This window comes from Leucoraja erinacea, chromosome 2, assembly GCF_028641065.1.
Source record: "Leucoraja erinacea ecotype New England chromosome 2, Leri_hhj_1, whole genome shotgun sequence".
Lineage (NCBI taxonomy): Eukaryota > Metazoa > Chordata > Chondrichthyes > Rajiformes > Rajidae > Leucoraja > Leucoraja erinaceus.
In genome coordinates, this window is record NC_073378.1 from 122,733,730 (window position 1) to 122,761,615 (window position 27,886).

The window sequence follows — 27,886 nt, forward strand, 5'->3', positions numbered from 1 at the left end:
ATGGGACACGCGGTGATACCAGCCCAGGAGTGCAGAGCATGCTGGGAACTGTAGTCCAATGGCATGCTGGGAACTGTAGTCCTATAGACATGCTGGGAGCTGGAGTTCAATTGGAACAAGCGGTGATCCCAGCCCGAGAGTGCAGAGCATGCTGGGAGCTGTAGTCCAATGCATGCTGGGAACTGTAGTCCTTTTGCATGCTGGGAGCTGGAGTTCATTTGGAACACGCGGTGATCCCAGCCCGGGAGTGCACAGCATGCTGGGAGCTGTAGTCCCAACGCCGCGGCCTTGCGGGAGAAGATGGCGGGCTTGGAGCTGCTCTCGGACCAGGGTTACCGGGTGGATGGCAGGAAGCCGGCCGAGCTGAGGAAGATACGGGCCCGCATGGGCGTATTCGCCCAGGCCGACGGCTCCGCTTACATCGAGCAGGGCAACACCAAGGCGCTGGCCGTGGTGTACGGCCCGCATGAGGTGAGGGAGAGAGATTTGGGGTGAGAGAGATGGGGGGTGGAGAAGGATAGGGGGGAGGAGAATGGAAGGTATGGAGAAGGATGAGGAGAGATGGGAGAGGGATGGAGAAGAGATATGACAGGGAGGAAGGGGAGGAGATGCGTGGGAGCGGTACAGGGGAGGAATGGAGATGGAGGATGAGTAGGAGATGATGGGGAGGAGATGAGGAGGGTGGGGGGAGATGATGATGCGGGAGGGAGGGAAGGGAGCAGAAATGGAGGACATGAGGGGAACCGTGACCTCCAAGCTCAAGAACAGCTACTTCCCAGGAACCATTTATTGAATATTGAAAACAGTTTATTGAACACCAAACAATAAACTAAACTATGAACTTCTTTGGTTGCATTAAGTCTTTGAGCCTTTTTGGACAAGTTTTGGAATTATTACCATATTGATTTTCTTTATTCAATGTTAATTTAGTGATTGATTCTTTATTGCTACGTGTACTTGGCAAGTCAGATTCTGCTTGTATGCAAGAGGCGCCACGTAAAGGACACTTACAAAGTTACAAAAGTATTCAATATAGTCCTTTTCCCCCGTGTAAACAGGAGACAAATACACTAAGTGATCCAAAGTCATCTTTAATCAGCACAGAGACAGCATAAAGGATGGTTACTTGTCAGAGCATCCTGACTGCTGCTCGAACTGAGCAGTGCCGGAAGCAAGTGTTAGTATAACTTATATATGATTGGATGACATGCATAACCAATCTACATCCCACCTCCCCCTACATCATTTATTCTATGTTATCTATGAGTATGGTGCTTGCAAGCCCGTTGTTCTGCAGCAAGTACAATTTCATTGTTCTACTATTACTGCTTTTGTTTTAGTTTTAAGATACAGCGCGGAAACAGACCATTCGGCCAACCTAGTCCGCACCTACCAGCGATCCCCGCACATTAACACTATCCTAGACACACATGGGGCAATTTACAATGACACAAAGCCAATTAACCAACAAACCTGTACGTCTTTGGAGTGTGGGAGGAAATCGGCGATCCCGGAGAAAACCTACGCAGGTCACGGGGAGAACATACAAACCCCGTACAGAAAGCCTCTGTAGTCAAGATCGAACCTGGGTCCCTGGCGCTGTAAGGCAGCAACTCTACCGCTGGGCTACCATGCCAGTTATTAAATGATTGTATATTTATTGGTTTTGTTGAATGCAGCAAGTTTAGTGTGTGTGACAATGAAACTCTCTTGCCTCAGATCCGCGGTGGGCGTAGCAAGGCCCTCCATGACAAGGCTGCAGTCAACTGCCAGTACAGCATGGCCACCTTCAGCACTGGCGAGAGGAAGAGGAGGCCTCATGGTGACCGCAAGTCCACTGAGATGACCCTGCACCTGAAGCAGACCTTTGAGGCTGCCATCTTAACGCAGCTCTACCCGCGCTCCCAGATCGACATCTATGTGCAGGTAAGGGGAACTGACCTCTGGCACCGGCTTCCACCTCGTCCAGACCTGGTTGAACTTCCCAAACTACAACCCCTTACACTTATTTGCATTAAACTCCAACAACCATTCCTCTGCCCACCTGTGTAGGAAGGAACTGCAGATGCTGGTTTAAATCGAACAATAATATTCATTAAAAAAAAAAGAGAATATGGATATGTAAAGCTTCGGGTCGGGACCCTTCTTCAGATAGTAAGTAGGACTAACTTTCATGTGGCACTTAAGTCCCATCCCTCTTTTTTAATGAATAATATTGTTCCATTTAAGTACGCATGACAATAAAACACTCGTAGTCTCATAGCACGGAGACAGGCCCTTTGACCCAACTCGTCCATGCTGACCAAGATGAACCATCCATGCGAGTCCCACCTGTTTGGCCCATGTCCCTCTGGACCTTTCCTCTCCATTTACCTGTCCGAAAGTATTTTGAACGTTGTTATTGTACCACATAAAGTCATGGGAGTAGGCCATTCGGTCCATCAAGTCTACCCCGCCATTCAATCATGGCTGATATGTTTAAGAAAGAACTGCGGATGCTAGAAAAATCGAAGGTAGACGAAAATGCTGGAGAAACTCAGCGGGTGAGGCAACATTTATGGAGCGAAGGAATAGGTGAAGTTTTGGGTCGATACCCTTCTTCAGACAGATGTGGAGGTGGGGGGGGGGAGGTTGGCGGGAAGAATCATGGCTGATATATCTCTCCCTCCGAACCCCATTCCCCTCCCCATAACCCCTGACTTCCGTACTAATCAAGAATCTATCTATCTCTGCCTTTAAAAATATCCACTGAAGGCCTCCACAGTCTTTGTGGCAAAGAATTCCACAGATTCACCAACCTCTGGCTAAAGAAATTCCTCCTCGTCTCCTTCCAAGAAGAACACCCTTTAATTCTGAGGCTATGACCTCTTGTCCTAGACTCTCCCACTAGTGGAAACATCCTCACCACATCCATTCTATCCAAGCCTTTCACTATTCTGTATGTTTCAATGAAGTCCCCCCTCATGCTTCTGAACTCCACAAGTACAGGCCGAGTTCCGACAAACGCTCTTCATAGGTTAACCTACTCATTCCTGGGATCATTTTTGTAAACCCCCTCTGGATTCCCTCCAGAGCCAGCACATTCTTCCTCAGATATGGTGCCAAAAATTGCTCACAATATTCCAAATGCAGCCTTACCATCGCCTTATAGAGCCTCAACATAACATCCCTGTTTTTATATACAAGCCCTCTTGAAATAAATCTTGAAATAAAGCATTGCGTTTGCTTTCTTTACTACCTATTCAATTTTCAGATTAACTTTTTGGGAATCCTGCACCAGCACTCCCAAGTCCTTTTGCACCTTCGATTTCTGGATTCTCTTTCCAATTAGAAAATAGTCTTCGCCTTTATTCCTACTATCAAAATGCATGACTCCACACTTTGCTACACTATATTCCATCTGTCACTTCTCTGCCCACTCTCCCAACCTGACCAAGTCCTTCTCTGCTAGTCACTGGCAGCCAATCAGAAAAAGCCCCCTTTATTGCCACTTTGGCTTTTGCCATCCAGCCAGTATCTGCCCTTTGATATCATGTAATCTTATCTTCCTTAGCAGCCTCACATGCGGCACGTTATCAAAGGCTTTCTGTCAAACGCCACAACTACTTCCTCTGGGAGCTTGTTCCATTTACACATGATCCTCTGATTGAAAAAAAGTTGCCCCTCGAATTCCTATTAAATCTTTCCCCGCTCAACTTTAATCTCCAACTATACAACTGTAACATAACCTCACCAATGCCTTGTACATTAACATGGCCTCACCAACTACTTGTACACGAACATGGCCTCACCAATGCCTTGTTTCTCACTCCAGATTCTGCAGGCAGACGGTGGTAACTACTGCGCCTGTGTGAATGCGGCAACGTTGGCGGTGGTGGACGCAGGCATCCCCATGCGTGACTACGTGTGCGCCTGCTCCACGGGCTTTCTGGAGGACACACCGCTGACGGACCTCAGCTATGTGGAGGAGTCGGCGGGAGGGCCGCAGGTGGCCCTGGCTCTGCTGCCCAAGTCCGAGCAGATCGCCCTTCTGGAGATGAACTCCCGCCTGCATCAGGACCACCTGGAGAAGATGGTGGACGCGGCGGTCAAGGCCTGCCGTGACGTCTACGCCGTGCTCGACCGTGTGGTCAGGGAGCACGTGCTGGAGGTCACCTCGCTGGCTGGGGAGTGACCCACCCGCACCGCACTACACGCATCCGGGCATGGGTGGCGCCCTCTGATACCGAGCATTGTCCGTGGAGACTAAACACCTGCAGATGCTGGAAACCCGAGATTAAAACCAAGACTGAAGCCTCAAACCTGCAGATTCTGGAAATCCGAGATAAATAACAAGTCTGAAGCCTTGGCTTCTTGTTGAAATTAAAGACCTGCAGAGGCTGGGAACCTGTGATTAAAAACAAAATACAAAACCTCAGCTATCTAAAAATCAAAGATCTGCAGACGTGAGAAATCTGAGACAAAGTGCTCTGTGTGTGTGTCTCTCTCTCTCTCAGATGATGTCCGACCCTGCTGTACCAGTATTTTCTGTTTTTCATTTCAGATTAAACATTTTTTTTGCCAATAATCTGTTGTTTATTTTATAGTTTTAGTTTAGATATACAACACGGAAACATGTCCTTCAGCCCACTGAATGCATGCTGACCATCGATTACCCGCTCACACTGGTTCTATGTTAATCCACTTACTCATCCACTCTCTACAAACCTGGGGCAATTAAGCTACAAACCTGCACGTCTTCAGGATGTAGAAGGAAACCCCTGCAGTCACAGGCAAAACTTGCAAACTCCACACAGATAGCACCCGAGGTCAGGCTCAAACCTGGGTCTTTGGTGCTGTAAGGCAGCAGCGCCTACCCCTGCACCACTGTGCTGACCTGGGTCGCTGTAGCTATTGACTATACTTTTCAATCTTCCCGATTTAAAGGAAATCTGCAAGATGATCTTAGAGTGGTATATACAGTGCCCTCCATAATGTGTGGGACAAAGATCCATCATTTATTTATTTGCCTCTGTACTCCAATTTGAGATTTGTAATAGAAAACAATCACATTGTCAGATTATAATAAAAGCCATTTTTATACATTTTGGTTTCACCATGTAGAAATTACAAGTGGTTATACATAGCCCCCCCCCCCCCCCCCCCCATTTCAGGGCACCATAATGTTTGGGACACAGCAATATTTGTAAATGAAAGTTGTCATGTTTAGTATTTTGTTGCACATCCTTTGCATGCAATGACTGCTTGAAGTCTGTGATTCATGGACATCACCAGTTGCTGGGTGTCTTCTCTGGTGATGCTCAGCCGGGCCTGTATTGCAGCCACCCTTAACTTATGCTTGTTTTGGGGGCTAGTCCCCTTCAGTTTTCAATTCAGCATATAAAAGGCATGCTCAATTGGGTTCAGATCCGGTGATTGACTTAGCTACTCAAGAATTGACCATTTTTTAGCTTTGAAAAAATTCCTTTGTTGCTTTAGCAGTATGTTTGGGATCTTTGTCTTGCTGCAGAATGAACTGCCGGCCAATGGGTTTTGAGGCATTTGTTTGAACTTGAGCAGATAGGATGTGTCTATACACTTCAGAATTCATTATGCTACTACCATCAGCAGTTGTATCCTCAATGAAGATAAGTGAGCCATTACCTTCAGCAGCCATGCATGCCCAGGCCATAACACCCACACCACCGTGTTTCACAGCTGTTTCAAAGTGCTTCAAAGCTGAAAGGGGAGGAGATGGGAAGATGTGGCCAGTGGTGGGATCCCGTTGGAAGTGGCGAAAATGTCGGAGGATTATTTGTTGTATGTGACGGTTGGTAGGGTGGAAGGTGAGGACAAGGGGGACTCTGCCCTTCTAATGAGTGGGTGGATGGAGAGTGAGGGCAGAGTTACGTGGTATAGAAGAGACCCTGGTGAGAGCCTCATCTATAGTCGAAGAGGGGAACCCCCGTTCCCTAAAGAATGAGGACATCTCCAATGCCCTGGTTTGGAACACCTCATCCTGGGTGCAGATGTGGCATAGAAGGAGGAATTGGGAGTAGGAGACAAGAAGCAGGGTGGGTAGAAGATGGTAGTCAGTGGGTTAATAGTAGATGTCGGTCAGTAGTCTTGTCACCTGCGATGGAGATAGTGAGGTCTAGAAACAGTAGGGAGATGTCGGAAATGGTCCAGGTGAATTTGAGTGTCGGATGGAAGTTAGTGGTGAAATGGATGAAGTCAGTCAGTTCTGCATGGGTGCAGGTGTTAGCACCAATGCAGTCGTCGATGAAGCGGAGGTAGAGTTCGGAGATAGGGCCAGGGTACCCCTCAAACAAAGATTGTTCGACGTACGCTACAAAGAAGCAGGCATAGCTGTGGCCCATGCGCGTGCCCATAGCTACACCTTGGATTTGGAGGAAAAGGGAGGAGTCAAACGAAAAGTTACGGGTAAGGACCAGCTCCGCTAGGCGGAGATCCCCAGATGGAGTTGAGGGAGGAGGTATAGGGACAGTTGCAGCAGAAGGGGTGGGGGGGGGTAGCACCACAGTCAACTCCCACCCAAGAACCAGCCCCCCCCACCCATCCCCATCCCCAGAGCTTAATCATACAGCTCCTCGCGTCCCCTCTCTCTACAACTCGCACTCCATCACACAGACCCGGCACCCCTCCCTCCACCCCAACTACACAGCGGTACAGTCGCTGCCTCACAGCTCGATCCCGACTGCGGGTGCTGTCTGTGCGGAGGATGAGGGTACAGTCACTCCCTCCCCCGCACGTTCTGCCCCAGTGACCGCGTGGGTTTTCTCCGGGAGCTCCGGTTTCCTCCCACACTCCAAAATACGTGCAGGTTTGCAGGTCAGTTGGCTTGGGTGTAATTGTAAGATTGCCCGCCGTGTGCTGGGGATCGCGGGCCGGTGCGGACTCGATGGGCCGAAGGGCCTGGTCTTCTCTAAACTCGACTGAGCAGCGGACGCGGGTTCCGGAAGTGTGTCCGGGTCCCGCGGTGTGAGGTCCGGGCGGGCGGGCTGTTTCCGGCGCGGCAGGTCGGTGCGGGCGGTGCAGCCGGTGAGCGGGTCCGGGCGGTGGGGCTGGGCTGGGGTCGGGGCGCCGGGTGAGTGAGTGAGTGAGCGAGCGGGGACCGCGTGCTGGGCCTGGGCCCCGGCCCCGCGCCGTCGTCATGGCAACTAAACCGTGCGCGGCTGAACCACCCCCTCCCCCCACCTGGGGCCATTCGGCCCGGCCGCCGGCTGCTATCCCCACTCACTCATCCTCCACCCTCACCTTCTTCACTCTCTCCTCCTCACTCCCCCTCCTCCTCCTCCTCCCCCTTCGCCTTACTCCCCCTCCTCACTCCCTCTCCCTCCTCACTCCCTCCCCCTCTTCCTCATCCTCCTCATCACTCTCTCCCCATCCTCACTCCCTCCCCCTCACCTTCTTCCCCCTCTCATCCTCACTCCCCCTCTTCCTACTACCCCCTCCTCCTCCTCCTCCTCCTCCTACTCCCCCCTCCTCCCTCTCCTCCTCCTCACTCCCTCCATCCCCACTCCCTCATCCTCCTCCTCACTCTCCTCCCCCTCACCTTCTTCCCTCTCTCACCCTCACTCCCCCTCTCTCCTACTCCCCCTCCCTCCTCTCCACTCCCCCTCCCTCCTCCCCTCCCCTTCACCCTCCTTCTCCCCTCCTCACTCCCTCCCTTTCACTCTTCCCCTCCTCTCACCCTCCCTCTCTCCCTCACTCCCCCTCCTCCCTCCTCCTCCTACTCCTCCTCTCCTCCCCTCCCTCTGCCTCCTCACTCCTTCACCCTCCTCACTCCTTCTCCCCTTCACTCCCTCCTCGCCCTCATTCCCCCTCTTCCTCCTTCTCCTCACTCCCTCTTCTCCTCCTCACTCCATCCCCTCCTTACTCCCCACTCCCTCATCCTCCTCCATCATCACACCAGTCCCTCCTCATTCTCCCCACTCCCCTCATTGCCCTCACCTTTCATGATCTCACCTCTCCTCCTCACTGCATCAACCCTCCTCATTCCTTCGCCCCACCATCCCCCCAAATGGGATGTGGAACAATGGGGCATTTCCTTCTTAACCCTGCCACAGTTATGAATCTGTGGAATTCTCTGCCTCAGAAGGCAGTGGAGGCCAATTCTCTGGATGCTTTCCAGAGAGGGTTAGATAGAGCTTTTAAAGATAGATTGACTATTGAATCCACTGGAGTTCTTTAATAGCAGGACAGACAGAGGGGGGGCCGTAGATGTGGTTTACCTAGGTTTTCAGAAGGCATTTGATAAGGTGCCGCATATCAGGCTGCTATGGAAGATGAGAGCCCATGATATTGAAGAGAGGTTACTAGTGTGGATAGTGGGTTGGCTGAATGGCAGAAGGCAAAGAGTCGCAATAAAAGGCACTTTTTCAGATTGGCAGCCAGTGACTAGTGGAGTTTGGCAAGGGTCGGTGCTGGGGCTGCTTCTCTTCATGTTGTATATTAATGATTTGCATAAGGGGATTGAGGGCTTTGTGGACAAGTTTGCAGATGATGCTAAGATAGGTGGAAGGGCAGGCAGCGTAGAGGAAGCAAGGACACTGCAGAAGGACTTGGACAGGTTAGGAGAGTGGGCAGAGAAGTGGCAGATGTAATTCAGTATAGCAAAGTGTGCAGTCATGCATTTTGGTAATTAGAATAAAGGCGTAGGTTATTTTCCAAATGGAGAGAATCCAAAAATCCGAGGTGACTCCCAAAAGGTTAATTTGCAAATCGAATCGGTAGTAAGGAAGGCAAATTCAATGCTGGCATTTATATCAAGAGGATTTAAATTCAAAAAGAGATGAAATGCTGAGGCTCTATAAGGTGTTGGTCAGGCCGTATCTGAAGTGCTGTGACAAATTTGAGCCCCATATCTGAGGAATGATGTGTGGCTCTGGAGAGGGGCCATAGGAGGTTTACAAGAATGATTCCAGGAATGAGTGGGTTTGCATATGTTGAGCATTTGACAGCACTGGGCCTGTACTCGCTGGAGTTTAGAAGATTGAGGGGTGACCTCATTGAAAAGTACAGAATAATGAAAGGCATAGATAGAGTGGATGTAGAGAGGATGTTTCCACTGGTGAGAGAGTCTAGGACCAGAGGTTATAGCCTCAGAATTGAAGGACGCTCTTTTAGAAAGGTGGGGACGAACTTCTTTAGTCAGAGAGTAGTTAATCTGTGGAACTCATTGCCACAGAGGGCTGTGGAGGCCAAGTCAATGGATGTTTTTAAAGGCAGAAATCGTCAGATTCTTGATTAGAATGGGTGTCAAGGGTGATGGGGAGAAGGCAGGAAAATGGGATTAGGAGGCAGAGATAAACCATGATCGAATGGCGGAGTGGACTCGATGGGCCAAATGGCCTAATTCTACTATAAATTGTGAACCGTTGCCCGGTCAGAGTGAGGTTGAAACACCCTTTCCCTCTGTGTCCTGCAGCGTTGGTGGTAGCTGCCGGGGTGAAGGCGGGAAGATGGGGCTCCTCTCAGACCCCAACCACCGGCAGGTCCTGACCGACATCATCACCAGGATGAACGCACCGCTCTGGTGAGTGGGCTTTCAACAGCCACTGGCTGAAGGATTAGTACAGGGCCACCACCGATTTCCCAGCACGCCTGGTTCCACAGCCTTCAGTACTGGTGATGGACTTGCTGATCTGTGTGCAAAAGAATGGGTACCTTGGTACACGTGATAATAGAGAAACCATTGAACCGTTGCTGGATTATCTATTTTGCTGGGCGAACAGAGGCCACGGCCTCTGAGAAGAATCCAGCGGTCGGTACTGGAACTGCTGGCTCCGGCTGGGCCAGAGTTCCAGAGCCCCGGCACCAGGGGCCAAATTTGACCCGCCAATTGGCCGTGAAGTCCTAATGAGGTCGAGATCAGCCACCTCACCCGGCCTAGGCGGTATATTTTCAGGGGGACTACCCAGGGGGATTTCAAGTGCGCTCTCGTAATTGTGTCTGGATTATATCAACTTCCTGAAACACCAGTTGCCGGGAAAATCAGTGGTGGACCTGTATTTGTTTATTATTGTCACCTGTATCGAGATACAGTGATAAACTGTGTGTTATCCTGGTGAAAGACATTCTTGCCAGAGAGAGAGTACAGAGAAGGCTCACCAGACTGATTCCTGGGATGGCAGGACTTTCATATGAAGAAAGACTGGATAGACTCGGCTTGTACTCGCTAGAATTTACAAGATTGAGGGGGGATCTTATAGAAACTTACAAAATTCTTAAGGGGTTGGACAGGCTAGATGCAGGAAGATTGTTCCCGATGTTAGGGAAGTCAAGGACAAGGGGTCACAGTTTAAGGATAAAGGGGAAATCCTTTAGGACCGAGATGAGAAAAACATTTTTCACACAGAGAGTGGTGAATCTCTGGAACTCCCTGCCACAGAAGGTAGTTGAGGCCAGTTCATTGGCTATATTTAAGAGGGAGTTAGATGTGGCCCTTGTGGCTAAAGGGATCAGGGGGTATGGAGAGAGGGCAGATACAGGATAATGAGTTGGATGATCAGCCATGATCATATTGAATGGCAGTTCAGGCTCGAAGGGCCGAATGGCTTACCTATTTTCTATGTTTCTATGTAACGGGAGCTTCACACTGTGTCTGATCCTCACCCCGGGGAGAAGGTGCTGGGATGGAGGGATTGACTGGATCGGTGATGTACCTTGCCGGGTCGTGCCGGCCGTGTCTGACCCTGTGTGTGTGCAAGAGAGACGAGGAGGCGTATGGACTGTTGGCCGGTGCGGTGATGGGTTATGTGTGTTTGACTGTGGGTCGGTGCGGTGTGATGCCAATATACGTGCAGGGTGTGTGTGGCAGGGTGTGGGCTATTGTCGGCGCTGTGCCAGCTTGTGTCGTCCGTGTGTGTGTGTGTGTCTGTGTGTGACGGGGCGGGGGGGTTGACTATGGGTCAGTGTGGTGCGTTGATGTGTCCTGACACAGTGTGCGTGTATGATGGGTATGGACTGTAGGTCGGCACTGTGCCGGAGAATCTGACTGTGTGTTGTGTGTGATGCCAGTGTTTGTCCGTGTGTGACCGTGTGTGTGTGTGCCGGGGTGTGGGTGTGTGTGAGCATGTGTGACCGTGTGTATGTGTTGATATGGATTGTGTGTGGGTGGGTGTGACCGTGTGGACTGTGTGGGGTGTGGGGGTGGTGTGAGACTGTGTGGACTGTGTGGGGGGTGTGGGTGTGACCATGTGTGTGTGTGTGAGATGGTGTGGACTGTGGGGGTGTGTGTGTGAGACTGTGGACTGTGTGTGGGTGTGTGTGATGGTGTGGACTGTGTGACCCTGTGTGCGTGTGTGTGGGGGGGGGGGGGGGGGGGGGGGGTTTTGGGCCGTGTGTGACCCTGTGCTGTGCCCACAGCCTCCTGTGCTACGTGGCAGGCATCACGTGGTTCCTGGGCCTGGCCTTCGAGCCCTTCATCCTGCGCATGTACACGTCGGAGAACGCCATGGGCTCCACCATGGTGGATGAAAACTTTGTCTTCGGCGACAGAGCCCTCTCCTACGCTCGCGAGCTCTCAGGCCACCGCAAGCGGGCAGCGTAAGCAGGGGGTGTAGGGGGTGGATGGATGGGGGAGGGGAATGGGGGATAGGGGGGGGAGGGGGGAGGGGGGGGATGGGAGGGATAGGGGAGGGGAAGGGGGGGTGGGGATGGGGGAGTGGAGGGGGGGGGATGGGACGGGAAGGGGGGGGGATAGGCGATGGGGGTGGGGAGGGAGGGAAAGGATGTGCATGGGAGGGGACGGGGTGATATGCGGGCGGATGGGTACAGGCGGATTGGGGTGCAGGAGTGGGGAGGAGACGATGGGGAGCATGGTGGTGGGGAGTGGACAGGGGGGGAGGGGGAAGGAAGGGATGAGCATGGGAGGGCCGGGTGGTTTGGGGAGCATGGTGTGGTGCGGAGCATGGTAGTGGGGGAGCGGGCAGGGAAGGGGGGGGGCGGTGGGGAGGGGGGTGGTGGGGAGCGGCAACCGGCAACGATGAGCGAGTTCATGCTCGCACTTCTCATCGTAGTGGTTGGGGTTCAACAAACTACTCAAACACAGAGGGTGCAACGCAGGAACAGGCCCTTCAGCCTACAATGTCCGTGCCCAACACGGTCCAAGTTAAACTAATCTCTGCCAGCACGTGATCCATTTCGCTCCATTCCCCGCATATCATATCTGCCTCCACCACCACCCCTGGCAGCACCCCTGGTTTACTGGCTTCTGTCTATTTCCCTTCTAGTGGAGGATGGAACTGGCGTAATCGCTGGTCGGCGTAGACTTGGTGGGCCAGAGGGCCTGCTTCCACATTGAATCGCTAAACTTAACTCGCCTCCCCCCCACGCCTCCCCCCCACCTCCCCCCCCCCCCCCCTCCCCCTCCCCTCGCCTTTATCTCAATTCAATTCAATTCAATTCAACTTTAATGTCATCGCACAAATACAAGTATGAGTACAACGAAATGCAGTTTTGCATCAGTCCGTAGTAGTTGTGCATAAAGAAATAACAAAAAAATAGAAAGAGAGAAGATACAGAATAATAAAAAAAAACAGAATAATTAAACAATGGGGACGGAGGGACCTCCTCTCACCTGCTCTCCTCTCTCGTGCAGGGGGATGCCCGTGGACTGGCTGCTGAAGACGATGAGCGGCCTTGGGCTGGAGACCCACGCCCACAGCTTCTCCCGCACCCTGCCCTTCCCCGACGAGATCCGCGAGAGATACGTATGTAACGCACTCTGTCACTGTCAACTTCCTTCCCCTCTTCCTCCCCCTCATTCCCCTCCCTCCCCGTCTCTCCCCGTCTCTCCTATCCCCCTCTCCCTCTCCCCCCCCCCCCCCCTCTCCCTCTCCCTATCCTCCCCTCCCCCCCTCCTCCCCACCTCCCCCCTTCCTTTCCCATCCTTTCACCCCCCCCCCATCCTTTCACCTCCCCCCTCCTCCCCTTCCCCCTCGCTCCCCTCCTCTCTCTCTCCCCCCCCCCTCTCCTTTCCTTTCACCTCCCCCTCCTTTCCCCTCCCCATTCCCCCCCTCTCTCCTTCCGTCCTCCCTCTCCTCTTCCTTCCTGCACCCCCCCCCCCCCCCCATCCATCCCCTCCCATCCAACACCTCCCTCTCCCCCCTTCTCACTCACTCTCCCAGTCCCCTCCCCTGAGCCACTGTCTGGGTGCCAGAGGGCAAACTAGGTGTTGGGCAGAGATGTGATGGCTGCTCTTGCCCACAGATGGTGAAGGGCACCAACGTGTACGGCATCCTGCGGGCGTCGCGGGCGGGCCAGCACCGAGTCCATCGTCCTCAGCACGCAGGTGGAGATGAAGCACAACAGCCAGGCAGCCGGCCTGCTCCTGGCACTCGCATCCTACTTCCGAGGTCAGTGTCCCTTACTGCTCACACCAGCTCACCGCACTCCACTGTACCGTACTTGAATTGAATTGTATACATTATTGTCACTTGTATGCAATAGTCACCACATAAAGGGCACTGACAAAGTTACAAAGTAGCCTGTGCCAGGTTTCCTTTTTCTCCCCCCCCCCCCCCCCCCCCCCCCCCCCCCCCTCCTCACAGCGGTTCACTTTCAGCTGTCTACTTTCAGCTTGTAGCTTTTATCGTTAACTTTTACCATTACTTTCATTTACTTTCTCTGGAGCATTTGAGGATGAGGGAGACCGGATTTAAGTAAATATACACAATTATAAGAGGCGCAGATTGGGAGAGTCAGAACCTTTCCCCAGGGTGGAAATGTCCAACACTAGAGGGCATTGTTATAAGGTGAGAGGGGGAAAGGCGTGAGGCAAGAATTTTACACGTGGGTACCTGGAACGCGCTGCCAGGAGTGGTGGTAGAGGCAGATACGATAGTGGTGTTTAAGAGCCCTTTTTTTTGTTTGTTTTGTTTGTTTGTTTGTTTGTTTTTGGGTTTGTTAGTTTGTTTTTGTTTTTATTCGATTTTTTATTTTATTTTTATTTATTTATTTTTTCGTTTCTTTAATTGTTGTTTTTTTGTTCTCTGTCTACTGTGTGTTTGTTATGATAAAATTTGGAAAAAAATGAAGCTGTACAATAATTGTAGATGCCGAGCGATTTATCCGTGTACAATTGCTTCTAATAAAAATAAATAAAAAAATTAAAAAATAGGATGGGAACATGGATATGCTGGGAATGGGGGGATAAGAATCATGTGCAGGCAGAGTAGATCAATTTAACTTGGACCATGTTCAGTGTAGACATGGTGGGCCGAAGGGCCCAAGTCTAAGACAAGCTAAGCGCACAGGATGGCGGTGTTTGGAGCTGGTGCTGGAGAGGGTGCCGAGACCTCATTGATGGTGGGTGTGAGATTGATGGTGTGTGTGTGAGATTGATGGTGTGTGTGAGATTGATGGTGTGTGTGTGAGCTCATTGATGGTGTGTGTGTGAGATTGATGGTGTGTGTGTGAGAGTGATGGTGTGTGTGTGAGATTGATGGTGTGTGTGTGAGATTGATGGTGTGTGTGTGAGATTGATGGTGTGTGTGTGAGATTGATGGTGTGTGTGTGAGATTGATGGTGTGTGTGTGAGATTGATGGTGTGTGTGTGTGTGAGCTCATTGATGGTGTGTGTGTGTGAGAGATTGATGGTGTGTGTGTGTGAGATTGATGGTGTGTGTGTGTGTGAGCTCATTAATGGTGTGTGTGTGTGTGAGCTCATTGATGGTGTGTGTGTGTGTGAGCTCATTGATGGTGTGTGTGTGTGTGAGATAGATGGTGTGTGTGTGAGATTGATGGTGTGTGTGAGCTCATTGATGGTGTGTGTGTGTGTGCGGACATTAAGCTGAGCCTCTATCCCCATCTCCCCACAGGTCAGATCTACTGGGCCAAGGACATCATCTTCCTCTTCAATGAGCACGACATGATAGGCATGGAGGCCTGGCTCGAGGCCTACCACGACGTTAACGTTACAGGTCAGCATCCACCGCCTCATCCTGGTTCCCGTTCCCATCACTACACCCCTCCCCAGCCCCATCCCCATCACCCACACCACCCAACACCTCACCTTACAGTGCAAGAATCCCGGGTTTGATTCTGACTATGGGTGCTGTCTGTACATAGTTTGTACGTTCTCCCCGTGACCGCATGAGTTTCCTCCGGGTGCTTCGGTTTCCTCCCACACTCCAAACACGTACAGGTTTGTAGGTTAATTGACTTGGTGTAAATGTAAATTGTCCCTGGTGTGTGTCGGATAGTGTTAATGTGCGGGGGTCGAGGGCCGGTGCGGATTCGGTGGGCTGAAGGGCGTGTTTCTGCGCTGTATCTCCAAACTAAACTAGTGGGAACGTGCTCCCCACATGCGCCCTATCCCGGCGTCTGTGCCCCCAACTTTGCACGGTCTCTCCCCGGTCACTGACACTCTCCGTCCCGCCGCCACAGAGATCAGCTCGTCGGCAATGCAGGGCCGGGCTGGCACCATCCAGGCCGCCATCACCGTGGAGATGAGCAGCGACGTCGTCACCAGCTTCGACATCAGCGTGGAGGGGCTGAACGGCCAGCTGCCCAACCTCGACCTGGTCAACCTCTTCTCATCCTTCTGCCAGAAGAATGGCGTCCTCTGCACCATCCAGGGCAAGGTGGGTGTTGTCTGCGCCACCCATGGGTGAGGTGGGTGTATAGCACCCATGGTGTGGTGGGTGTAGCGCCCAGGGTAAAGTGGGTATAGCCCCCAGGGTGAGGTGGGTGTAGTGCCCAGGGTAAAGTGGGTATAGCCCCCAGGGTGAGGTGGGTGTAGCGCTCGGGGTAAAGTGGGTATAGCCCCCAGGGTGAGGTGGGTGTAGTGCCCAGGGTGAGGTGGGTGTAGGAGCCAGGGTAAAGTGGGTGCCATCTGTAGCACCCAGGGCGAGGTGGGTGTAGCAACCAGGGCGAGGTGAGTGTCATCTGCACCATCCAGGGTGAGTGAGGTGGGTGCTGCCCGCACCAAGTATGTTGCCTAATCCGCTGAATTACTTCAGCACTTCCTGTCTTTTTTTTGTAAGGCAACATCTGCAGTTCCTCAGGTGGAGGATGTGGGGAGGATGTTTCCACCTAGTTGAGCTTGGTTCAGAGATACAGTGTGGAAACAGGCCCTTGTGCCCACCAAGTTCTTCATTTCCTGGATTAGGGGGTATTAGCTATAAGAAGAGGTTGGACAAGCTTGGATTGTTTATCGAGGGGGTCAGAGGCTGAGAGGAGATGTGATGGAAGTGTATGAAATGATGCCAGGCACGGATAGAGTAGACGGGGTGGAAATGTCAACGCTGTGATGCAGCTTTATAAACTTTGGCTCGGCTGCAGTTGGATGCAGTTCTGGTCCTAGCTTTCAGTTGAGAGGGGCAAAGTTCAATGGGGATGTGCGGGCCAAGTATTTTACACAGAGGGTGGTGACTGCCTGGAACTGGTGCTGCCAGGGGAGGTGGTGCAGGCAGATATGATAGTGGTGTTTAAGAGCTTTTTAGATCGGCACAGGGATGTACAGGGAATGGTGGAATATGGATTATGTGGGAGAAGGCAGTCGCCATGTTTCTGGCACCCTTTGTGCCCTTCGAGTTTCAAGATCGAGTCTAACATAGAAACATAGAAAATAGGTGCAGGAGGAGGCCATTCGGCCCTTCGAGCCAGCCATTCATTGCGATCATGGCTGATCGTCCCCAATCAATAACCTGTGCCTGCCTTCTCCCCATATCCCTTGATTCCACTAGCCCCTAGAGCTCTATCTAACTCTCTTAAATCCATCCAGTGACTTGGCCTCCACTGCACTCTGTGGCAGAGAATTCCACAAATTCACAACTCTCTGGGTGAAAACGTTTTATCTCACCTCAGTCTTAAATGGCCTCCCCTTTATTCTTGGACTGTGGCACCTGGTTCTGGACACGCTCAACATTGGGAACATTTTTCCTGCATCTAGCTTGTCCAGTCCTTTTATAATTGTATATATTTCTATAAGATTTCCCCCTCGTCCTTCTAAACTCCAGTGAATACAAGGTAGACAAAAATGCTGGAGAATTCTGCGGGTGAGGCAGCATCTACGGAGCGAAGGAAATATGCAACGCTTCGGGTCGAAACCCTTTTTCAGACAAAACCCTTCTCCAGTGAATACAAGCCTAGTCTTTTCAATCTTTCTTCATATGACATTCCCGCCATCCCAGGGATAAATTTCGTGAACCTACGCTGCACTGCCTCAATCACAAGGATGTCCTTCCTCAAGTTAGGAGACCAAAACTGTACACACTACTCCAGATGTGGTCTCACCAGAGCCCTATACAACTAACCTTGGCCTTAAAGGCCCTTTGTTTAGTATAGTTTAGTTTACTGCCACGTGTACCGAGATACAGTGAAAAGCTTTTTTTGTTGGGCGCCAACCAGTCAGTATAACGACTGTACATGATCACAATCAAGCTGTCCACAGTGTACAGATACAGGATAAAGGGCACCGGGTGGGAGTTGCAGGGGTTGGTCTGGCCATGCGACCTTGTCGGTGTCCTCCAGTGCAGCTCCACCGCTCCGTGCCACTGCAGTCCGCGTCTGATCCGCGCGCTCGTCCACCTCCTGGGGTCTCCAGCGAGGACAGATCCACGCGATCCCCCCTCCCCCCGGCTGCTGCACTATCTCCAGCTCCCAGCCCACCGGCCCCCGTCCACTCCCTCTCTGTGTGTCCCTGGTGCTGAGGGTGTGTGTGTGTGTGTTGCAGCTGCCGCGGTCAGATGTGGACACATTGGAGGGGTACCTGCACTCGTTGCACACGCTGCTGCTGATGGTGCTGAAGCAGGGCTCGGGCAAGGCCCAGGGAGACCACGGCCTCTTCCTGCGCTACCACATCGAGGCCGTCACCGTCCGCGGCATCAACAGCTTCCGCCAGTACAAGTTCGACATGGTCACCGTGGGCAAGTGAGAGCGGGGCTGTGGGGAGGGGGGGGGGGGGGGGGGGGGGGGGGGGGAGAGCTGGGCAGTATATGGGGGGATGGGGACAAGTTTGACATGGTCCACCGTGGGCAAGTGAGAACGGGGCTGGGGGGGCGGGGGGGAGTAGAGGGGGGGGGGGGGGGACGGGGACAAGTTCGACATGGTCACCTTGGGCAAGTGAGAACGGGGCTGGGGGGGCGGGGGGGAGTAGAGGGGGGGGGGACGGGGACAAGTTCGACATGGTCACCGTTGGCAAGTGAGAACGGGGCTGGGGGGGGGTGGGGGGGGAGAGGATGGGGCTGGGGCAGGAGGAAGGGGGGGGGGGGACGGGATGGGGGTGGGGACAGAGTAAGGGGACGGTGGGGAGAACTGGTGAAGACAGGACTAGGGGAAGGGGGTGGGGGAAAGGGGAGTGGGGTGTGTTCAGGATCAGGGACAGTATGTGATGTTTGGGAGGGGGAGGGGGGAGGGGGAATGCTGAGCAGGGGATCAATCAGTGATGGGGGACGGGTGCGGCTGGTATAGTGCTGACAGGCTGGGCTGGGTATTACTGGGCTGTAGGCTAGGCCGGGCTCTCTGACACTGTCTCTCTCCCGGCCGCAGGCTGTTTGAGGGGATGGTGCGGAAGCTCAACAACCTGCTGGAGCGTCTCCACCAGTCGTACTTCTTCTACCTGCTGCCCAGCCTCACCCGCTTCGTCTCCATCGGCCTCTACATGCCCGCCTTCATCTTCCTCCTCCTCATCCTCCTGCTCACCATATCCTTTCACCCTTGGACCCCTACTCCCCCCCCTCTCCTTCCCCTCCCCCCCACCCCCTCTCTCCCCCTTCCCCTACTCTCCCCCCCCCCCCCCCCCCCCTCCTCCTCTCCCAAGCCCCCATCCTCTCCTCCCGCCTCCTCTCTCCCCCTCCTCGCTCCCCCCTCCTCCTCCCCCTCCCCCCTCCTCCTCTCCCCCCTCCCCCCATCCTCTCCCCCCTCCTCTCTCTCTCCTCCCTCCCCCCCCTCCCTCCCTCCTCCTCTCCCCCCTCCTCTCTCCCCCCCTCCTCCTCCTCTCCTCCCTCCCCCCCTCCTCTCTCCCCCCCCTCCTCTCTCCCCCCTCCTCCCCTCCCCCTCACCCCCCTCTCCCTCTCTCCTCCCCCTCCTCCTCCCCCCTCCTCCTCTCCCCCCTCTCTCTCCCCCTCCTCCTCCTCCCCCTCCTCTCTCCCCCCTCCTCCCCCCCCTCCCCCCTCCTCCCCCCCCCCCCCCTCGCTCCCCCCCTCTCCTCCCCCCCCTCTCCCCCCTCTCCTCTCTCCCCCCTCCTCTCTCCCCCCTCCTCTCCCCCCCCCTCCTCTCCCCCTCCTCTCTCCCCGCCTCCTCCCCCCCCCCTCCTCTCTCCCCCGCCCCCTCCCCTCTCTCCCTCTCCTCTCCTCTCTACCTCCCTCCTCTCCTCCCCCCCTCCCCCTGTCTCCTCCTCTCCCCCCCCTCCTCCTCCCCCCCTCCTCCTCCTCCCCCCCTCCTCCTCCCCCCTCCTCCTCCCCCCTCCTCCTCCCCCCCTCCTCTCCCCCCCCCTCCCCCCTCTCTCCTCCCCCCCCCTCCTCCGCTCCTCTCTTCCCCCTCCTCTCTCTCCCATCCATCCTCTCCCCCCTCCTCTCTCCCCCCTCCTCCTCTCTCCCCCCTCCTCTCTCCCCCCTCCTCTCTCCCCCCTCCTCTCTCTCCCCCCTCCTCTCTCCCCCCCCCTCCCCCCTCTCCCCCCCCTCCTCTCTCCCCCCCCTCCTCTAGGGCCAGAAGGGGGTGGTGGGGCAGACACTCGCGCAACACACACGACACAGCGTGTGCACTGAGACAATGGGCCGGGAACGGTGTGGTAGCACGGACGTTGCGGGCCGAAGGGCCTGCATTGCTGCTACCTCACGCCGACTCCTAGCCGTAGAGAGATGTGGAAATGCGGGGGGTGTGGGGGGGGGGGGGGGGGGGTGGTAATGTGGGGTGGGTAATGTGGGCCAGGCTGCTGTTCTATAGGCCGGTGATTTCCTCAACACAACCTGCACGCTCTCGACCTGTGGATCAAACTGTCCAAGGGGAGCAGCAGTCAGAAGGAGCCAATGGAGGAGGTACGGAGGGAGGGGCGGTGGGGGGGGGGGGGGGGGTATATACTCCAGTCAGTGTGGGAGGGAGGGGCAGTAGGGAGGGGGTGGTGGTGCAGTGGGTGGGGGGGGCGAGGGAGGGTTTGTGGGGAGGCGGTGGGGGTCGTTCGCTCGCTGTCGGCTTCTGTCGTCCAACATGTTGACAGACCTGGTGGCCCGACCCGTCCCAGAGTGCGTCGTGCCGTCGTATCCGGGGATCGCCACGAGGTGGCTGCTGTCATGGTCCCCATCGGGGGTGGTGTGAGGGAGGGGCAGCACTATGTGGGAGGGGCAGTGAGGGCGAGGGTGAGGGTGGGTGGGGTTGGGGAGGAGGGTGGGCAGGGAGAGTGGAGGGAGCGTGCCCCCCCATCACCGTGCCCTGTCTCCAGGAGGTGCGCGCCCCGGGTTGCTGACGATGGTGACGCCGCTGCTGATCAGCCACGCCATGGGGCTGGCCCTGTACTTCGTGCCCCTCCTGTGCCAGGGCACCGCCACTGAACACTTCCCCGTTTCCGAGACCGAGGCCGTGGTCCTCACCTCCATCGCCATCTACGTGGCCGGCCTCGCCCTGCCCCACAACACACAGAGGTACCCACACGGGGGGTGGAGGGGGGGGGGGGAGGACTGGGGGTTGACTGAGTGTACGGGGCTTGTGAGCATGTGGATGGGGGGGAAGATGGGGTGAGAGGGAGGGAGGGGAGGGGATGAGGGGGAAGAGGGGTGAGGGGGAGGGATGAAGGTGGTGGGGGGGGTAGTGGGTGGGTGGGAGGAGAGGTGAGGATGGGGGGAGATGGGGGAGGGGTGAGGGTGGGGGAGATGGGGGGTGGGGGGATGAGTTGAAGGAGTAACACAACCCGGGTTCCATTCTGATCTTGGGTGCTGTCTGTGTGGAGTTTGCATGTTCTCCCTGTGAACCTGTGGGTTTTCCCCAGGTGTTCCGGTTTCCTCCCACACCCCAAAGGTGTGCGGGTTTGTAGGTTAATTGGCCCTTTGTAAATTGCCCCTAGTGTGTAGGGAGTGTAGAGAGAGTGGGATAACACAGAACTAGTGTGACTGGGTGATCGCTGGTCGGCGTGGACTTGGTGGGCCGAAGGGCCTGTTTCCATGCTGTATCTGTAAACTAGACAAAAATGAGCCGAGTTGTGGAAAGTGTGGAAGGTTGTGTCTAGGTACAGGAAGGTATAGATCAGTTGGGGATTTGAGTGTGGGATTGGTGATGGAGATTACTACAGACAAGCGTGAGCTGATGCATGGAAGTTTGGAGGTAATGACGGAGGGTCTCAATAGACAATAGGTGCAGGAGTAGGCCATTCGACCCTTCGAGCCAGCACCGCCATTCAATGTGATCATCCCCATTCAGTACCCCGTTCCTGCCTTCTCTCCATATCCTCTGACTCCGTTATCTTTAAGAGCCCTATCTAGCTCTCTCTTGGAAGTATCCAGAGAACCGGCCTCCACCGCCCTCTGAGGCAGAGAATTCCACAGACTCACAACTCCTCTGGGTGAAAAAGTATTTCCTCATCTCTGTTCTAAATGGCTTACCCCTTATTCTTACCCCTGTGGCCCCTGGTTCTGGACTCCCCCAACATCGGGAACATGTTTCCTGCCTCTAGCGTGTCCAAACCCTTCATAATCTTATATGTTTCAATAAGATACCCTCTCATCCTTCTAAGGTATCAGTGTATACAAGCCCAGCCGCTCCATTCTCTCAGCATTTGACAGTCCCGCCATCTCGGGAATTAACCTTGTGAACCTAAATAGCAAGAATGTCCTTCCTAAAATTAGGGGACCCGAAACGTCACCCATTCTTTTTCTCCAGAGATGCTGCCTGCCCCGCTGAGTTACTGCAGCTTTTTGTGTTTATCTGAGATTATCCAGTAAATGGCTGCATCCTAATGACCATCAACATACAGAGCACTGGGCTCCGAGACTCCGGCTCCCTGTAAGTAGACAGAGTGATGAAGGTTTGCTCGGCTTGGAGCTTTGAGTAGAGGAGTTAGGAAGTTATGATGCAGCTTTATAAGGCTTTGGGCGGGCCACATCGCGAGGATTGTGTGCAGTTCTGGTCGCCCCAATACAGGAAGGATGTGGAGGCTTTGGAGAGGGTGCAGAGGAGGTTCACCAGAACGCTGCCTGGATTAGAGGGTTTCAGCTACTGGGAGAGGTTGGATTGTTTGCTCTAGAAAGTGGGAGGTTGAGAGGAGACCTGATAGATGTCTATAAAATGATGGGAGGCATAGATAGGGTTGAAGGTTAGAACCTTTTCCTCAGGGTTGAAATATCAAAGACTAGAGGTCATGGCTATAAGACAAGCATTTAGAGATGTACAAGGAGGGTGGTGGGTGCTTGGAATGAGTTGCCAGGGGTGGTGGTGAAGGCAGGTAGAATAATGGTGTTTAAGAGGCTTTTTGAGGCACATGGATAAGCGGGGAATGGAGGGATACGGAACATGTGCAGGCAGAGATTAGTTTAATCTGCATCATCTTGAGCATGGACATTGTGGGCCGAAGGGTGCGTGTGTGCATGTGTGTCTGTGTACGTGTGTGTGTGTGAGCGTGTGTGTCTACGTGTGTGTCTGTGTACCTGTGTGTCTGTGTGCATGTGTGTCTGTACGTGTGTGTCTGTGTGAGCGTGTGTGTCTACGTGTGTGTCTGTGTGCGTGTGTGTGTGTCTGTGTGCATGTGTGTCTGTACGTGTGTGTCTGTGTGAATGTGTGTGCATGTGTGTGTGTGTGCATGTGTCTGTACGTGTGTGTCTGTGTACGTGTGTGTGTCTGAGCGTGTGTGTGTGTACGTGTGTGTCTGTGTGCATGTGTGCCTACGTGTGTGCATGTATTTGTTCGCATGAGTGTGTGTTTGAGCGTGTGTGCTTGTCTGTCTGTGTGTTTGTGTGAGCATGTGTCTGCGTGTGTGTGTTCACAAGTGTGTCTGTGTGTGAGCGTGTCTGCGTGTGTGTGTGTTCACATGAGTGTGAGTATGTTTGTGTGAGCGTGTGCGTGTGAGCATGAGTGTGTGTCTGAGCCTGTGTGTCTGCATATGAGTATGTGTGTGTGTGTTCACATGAGTGTGTGTGTGTGTGAATGTGAGTCTCCCACCCAGGACTCACCCAGTAGCACTGACGGAGGGAAGTGGGTTGGGGTTTATTCTGTGTGTGTGACTCTCCCTTCTCTGCGTCTCCCCAGGGCTCTTCCATGACGGAGCATTGGGGTTGGGGAGTGAGGATGTGGTGTGTGACTTTCTCCCCCTCTCCCCCCAGGGATCTCCCTGCGCCTGTGACAGAGCGAGGGTGGATGGAGCTGAAGCTGATCGCCGTGCTCTACCTGGCCATGCTGCTGGGGGGCATCACCCTGGTCAACTTCTCCCTGGGCTTCATCCTGGCCGTTACCCTGGTGCCCGCTGCCGCTGTGGCCCAGCCCGCACCCTACAAGTGAGACACCGGGGGGGGGGGGGGGGGAGGGGGTCAATGTGGTGGAAAGGGGGGGTCGATTGAGGTGAAGGGGGGTTAGTTTGTGGGAGGGGGGAGAGGGGATGACCCAGGGAAGTGGTGGGGTCAATCGGGGGGAAGGGAGAGTTACATTGGGGGGTGGATACACTGGGGAGAGGGGGTGTGACAACCCAGGAAGGTGGGGGTTCAATGGGGGGGAGGAGTCGATGGGGGGGGAAGGGGGGGGGGGGGGGGGGGAGAAGGGGTGGCTTTAATCAGTGGTGGTGGGGTGGGGGTCCAGGAAGATGGGGGGTGTTTTGGTTGGGGGGGGGTCGGAATGTGAAAGGGATGGGGTTACCCAGGGTGGTGGGGAAGTTAAAGGAAGGGGGGTGGGGGGGATCTCTGGGGGGTGACGACACAGGATGGTGGGTAGTTGATCGGGGGGGGGGGGGGGGGGGGGGGGAGTGGTTCAGGGAGAGAGCCGAGAGTGATAGATATTAGATTATTACTGTCATGTGGGATTGGTATTGGTTTAAGTTGGCATCATGTTCAGCACAGACATTGTGGGCCGAAGGGTCGAACACTGAAAGGTTTGTACACGATCTGGTCAAGCCACACTGTATAATCCAGCCACACACACACACACACACGTACAACAGGTAGTGCAAAGAGAAATACCAGAGGGCACAAAGTACTGTTACTTACAGAGAAAGTGCTGATTCTAGTAAGTGCAAAGTCCACAAAGATGTAGGTTGGAAGATCAGGAATACACCCAAGCTTATGACAGGACCGTTCAATAGCCTGGTAACAGACTGGAGTCAGAGAGTGATACAGCATGGAAACGCCCCACGGCCCAACATGTCCCAGCTGCACTAGTCCCACCTGCCCACGTTGGCCCATATCCCTCCAAACCTGCCCTATCAATGTACCTGCCTAACTGTTTCTTAAATGTTGGGATTTGTCCCAGCCTCAACTACCTCATCTGGCAGCGTGTTCCATATACCCACCACCTCTTGTGTGAAAATGCTACGCCTCAGATTCCTATTAAATCTTTTCCCCTTCACCTTAAACCGATGTCCTCTAGTCCTCGATTCTCCTACACTAGGCAGAGTCTCTGTGCATCCACCCGATCTATTCCTCCCATGATTCTCTACACCTCTATAAGATCACCCCTCATCCTCTTGCGCTCCAAGGAATAGTCCCAGCCTACTCAACCTCTCCCTATAGCTCACACCCTCTAATCCTAGCACCATCCTCGTAAATCTTCTCTGTACCCTTTCCAGCTTGACAACATCTTTCCTATAACATGGTGCCCAGAGCTGAACACAATACTCTAAATGTGGCCTCGCCAACGTCTTATATAACTGCAACATGACCTCCCAACTTCTGTACTAAATACCCTGCCTGATGAAGGCCAATGTGCCAAAAGCCTTTTTGACCACCTTATCTACCTGTGACTCGACCTTCAAGGAACCATGCACCTGCACTCCTAGATCCCTCTGCTCTACAACACTCCCCAGAGCCCCACCATTCACTGTGTATGTCCTGCCCTTGATAGACTTCCCAAAATGCAACACCTCACATTTCTCTGTATTAAATTCCACCAACCATTCCTCAGCCCACCTGGCCAATCGATCCAGATCCTGCTGCAATCTTTCACAACCATCTTCACTATCTGCAAAACCACCCACTTTTATATCATCAGCAAACTTGCTAATCTTGCCCTGTGTGCTCTCATCCAAATCATTGATGTAGATAACAAACAGGAACCCTGAGGCACACCACTAGTCACAGGCCTCCAGTCCGAGAAGCAACCTTCCACCATCACCCTCTGCTTCCTTCCATGAAACCAAATTTCTAACCATTCGGTTATCTCTCTTTGAATCCCATGCGATCTAACCTTCCAGAGCAGCCTAGCATGCAGAACCTTGTCAAATGCTTTGCTGAAGTCCATGTATACAACATCTACAGCTCTGCCCTCATCGACCTTTTTGGTCACGTCTTCAAAAAACTCAATCAGGATTGTGAGACACAACCTCCCACGTACAAAACCATGCTGACTATCCCTAATCAGCCCTTGCCCATCCAAATGCCTGTATATCCTATCCTTCAGAATACTCTCTAATAACTTTCCAGCTACAGATATTAAACTCACTGGCCTATAGTTCCCAGCATTTTTCCTGCAGCCCTTCCTGAATAGAGGCACAACATTTGACACCCTCCAGTCTTCTGGCACCTCTCCTGTATTCAAAGACGACTCGTAAATTTCAACCAGGGCTCCCGCAATTTCCTCTAGTTTCCCACAATGTCCTCGGATATATCTGATCAGGCCCTGGAGATTTGTCTACCTTCATACACGACAGTACCTTCAGTACTTCTTCGATGGCAACCCTGACTGCTCTCAAGACACTTCCATTGACAGCCCCAAGTTCTTCCGTCCTACTGTCTTTCTCCTCGATATATACAGAGGAGAAATACTCATTGAGGACCTTGCCCATCTCCTGTGGCTCCACCCAGAGGCGACCGCTTTGAATCCTGAGGGGTCCCACTCTCTCTAGTTAGCCTTTTTCCATTTATGAATTTATAAAATCCCTTGGGATTGTCCTTAATGCTATCAGCCAGAGCTATCTCCTGGGTTCATTTTGCCCTTTTGATTTCCTTTTTTAGTTTGCCCCTTAGTTGCTGAAACTCCTCCAGGGATGCACTTGATCCAAGCTGCCTATCCCTGTCCCAAGCATCCTTCTTATTCTTGATCAAGGCCTCAAATTTCTCTGGTCAGCCAAGCTTCCTTACGTTTGCCTGCCTTGCCCTTCACTCTAACAGGGACGTGCATATCCTGAGCTTTTGGCAGGATGCTTTTAAAAACATCCCACTTGGCTGATGTTCCTTTCCCCTCAAATAACCTGCTCCAATCAACTTGAGCGAGATCCTCTCTCATACCCTCATAGACTACTGCAAGTTCAGGGACAGTTTGTTCCCAGCTGTTATCAGGCAACTGAACCGTCCTACCACAACTAGAGAGCGGTCCTGAGCTACCAACCATCTCACTGGAGACACTCAGGATATCTATATTCGGACTTTATCTTACACTAAACGTTACTCCCTTATTCCTGTATGTGTACGCTGTTGACGGCTTGATTGTAATCACGTCTGGTCTTTTCTCTGACTGGATGGCACGCAGCCAAGGAGCTTTTCACTGTACCTCAGTACAATAATAATCCTGTCTTAATAAACCAAGGCAGGACGCCATTCACAGTGGGTCTGTAGAGGTTGGTGAGATTCCTTGTAGACGTGCCGAACCTCCTTGGTCTTCTGAGGGAGGAGAGGCGTTGGTGTGCTCTTGGCCTGAGCATCAGTGTTGGACAAGGTCAAATTGTTGGCCATATTCACACTCAGGAACTTGAAGCTCCCATCCCAACCATCTCTCTCTCTCTCTGGTGTGGCAGAGCTGTCGGGAACTGTACAGTGATTTTAAAACTGCTTCTCTTTCACTCCACTCTCTCCTCTCTCCCCCCTCTCTCCTCCCCCCCCCTCTCTCTCCTCCTCTCCCCCTCCTCTCTCCTCTCCCCTCCTCCTCTCTCTCCCCTCCTCTCTCTCCCCCCTCCTCTCTCTGCCCCCTCCTCTCTCTGCCCCCCCACTCCTCTCTCTCCCCCCATTCTCGCCCCCTATTCTCTCTCTCCCCCCTCCTCTCCTCCCTCCTCTCTCTGTCCCCGTCCTCTCTCTGTCCCCGTCCTCTCTCTCCCCCCCTCTCTCCCTGTATCACCCCTCTCTCTCCCTTTCTGCCCCTCTCTCTCTTCCACTCTCTCACCCCTCTCTTCCCCTCTCTCTCTCCCTCCTTCCTCTCTCCCCCCTCCTCTCTCTCCCCCCTCCGCCCTCTGCCCCTCCCCCCCCTCTCCCTCTCCCTCCCTCCCCCCCCCCCCCCCCCCTCCCCCCTCCCCCCTCCTCCCCTTCCTCCCCCTCCTCTCCCCCCCCCCCCCTCCTCTCCCCCGCCCCGCCCCTGCCCCCGGTCCACCCAGGGCACTAAGTGCGTTGCTGCTGCTGCTGATGTCCCCTGCGGTGGTGCTGCTCCTGTGCATCTCTCTGTACCACCACCTGCTGGAGACGCCGCTGTCGGTGCTGGAGTGCTGGCAGCTCTTCCTGCACGCTGTGGCTGACTCCATCCTGGACCACCACCTGTACCGGGCCATCACCTACCCCTTCCTCGTCCTCTTCATCTACCCCTGCTGGCTGCTGCTCTGGAACGTCGTCTTCTGGAAGTGAGGGGAGAATCTCCCCCCACCCTGGGTCCCCCCCCCTGGTGCTCCTCCCACCCCCCCTGGGTGCCCCATTCTCTCCCCCACCCCTGGGTGTGCCCATCCCCCACCCCTGGGTGCCCCATTCTCTCCCCCACCCCTGGGTGCCCCAGCCTCCCACCCCTGGGTGCTCCATCCTCCCACCCCTGGGTGCTCCATCCCCCACCCCCGGGA

At 54.0% G+C, this 27,886-nt stretch overlaps 2 protein-coding genes across 2 annotated transcripts; both read left to right on the plus strand.

Moving 5' to 3' along the window:
• The first annotated feature begins 248 nt into the window (after nucleotides 1-248).
• exosc4 (exosome component 4) lies at nucleotides 249-4,543 on the plus strand. Its single transcript, XM_055664874.1, has 3 exons — nucleotides 249-471; nucleotides 1,720-1,926; nucleotides 3,815-4,543. Exons 1-3 carry the CDS (start codon nucleotides 301-303, stop codon nucleotides 4,172-4,174), a joined length of 738 nt encoding a protein of 245 aa, XP_055520849.1. The 5' UTR covers nucleotides 249-300; the 3' UTR covers nucleotides 4,175-4,543.
• Nucleotides 4,544-7,050: 2,507 nt separating this feature from the next.
• On the plus strand, nucleotides 7,051-27,704 carry gpaa1 (glycosylphosphatidylinositol anchor attachment 1). The gene is given in 14 exon segments (XM_055664883.1): nucleotides 7,051-7,087; nucleotides 9,431-9,538; nucleotides 11,371-11,550; nucleotides 12,605-12,716; nucleotides 13,216-13,263; nucleotides 13,265-13,361; nucleotides 14,826-14,927; nucleotides 15,394-15,590; nucleotides 17,684-17,880; nucleotides 18,499-18,651; nucleotides 19,922-19,996; nucleotides 20,391-20,585; nucleotides 23,253-23,423; nucleotides 27,437-27,704. Coding segments are annotated over 13 exon segments (1,845 nt in total). The 5' UTR covers nucleotides 7,051-7,087; nucleotides 9,431-9,464; the 3' UTR covers nucleotides 27,681-27,704.
• The last annotated feature ends 182 nt before the right edge of the window (nucleotides 27,705-27,886 follow it).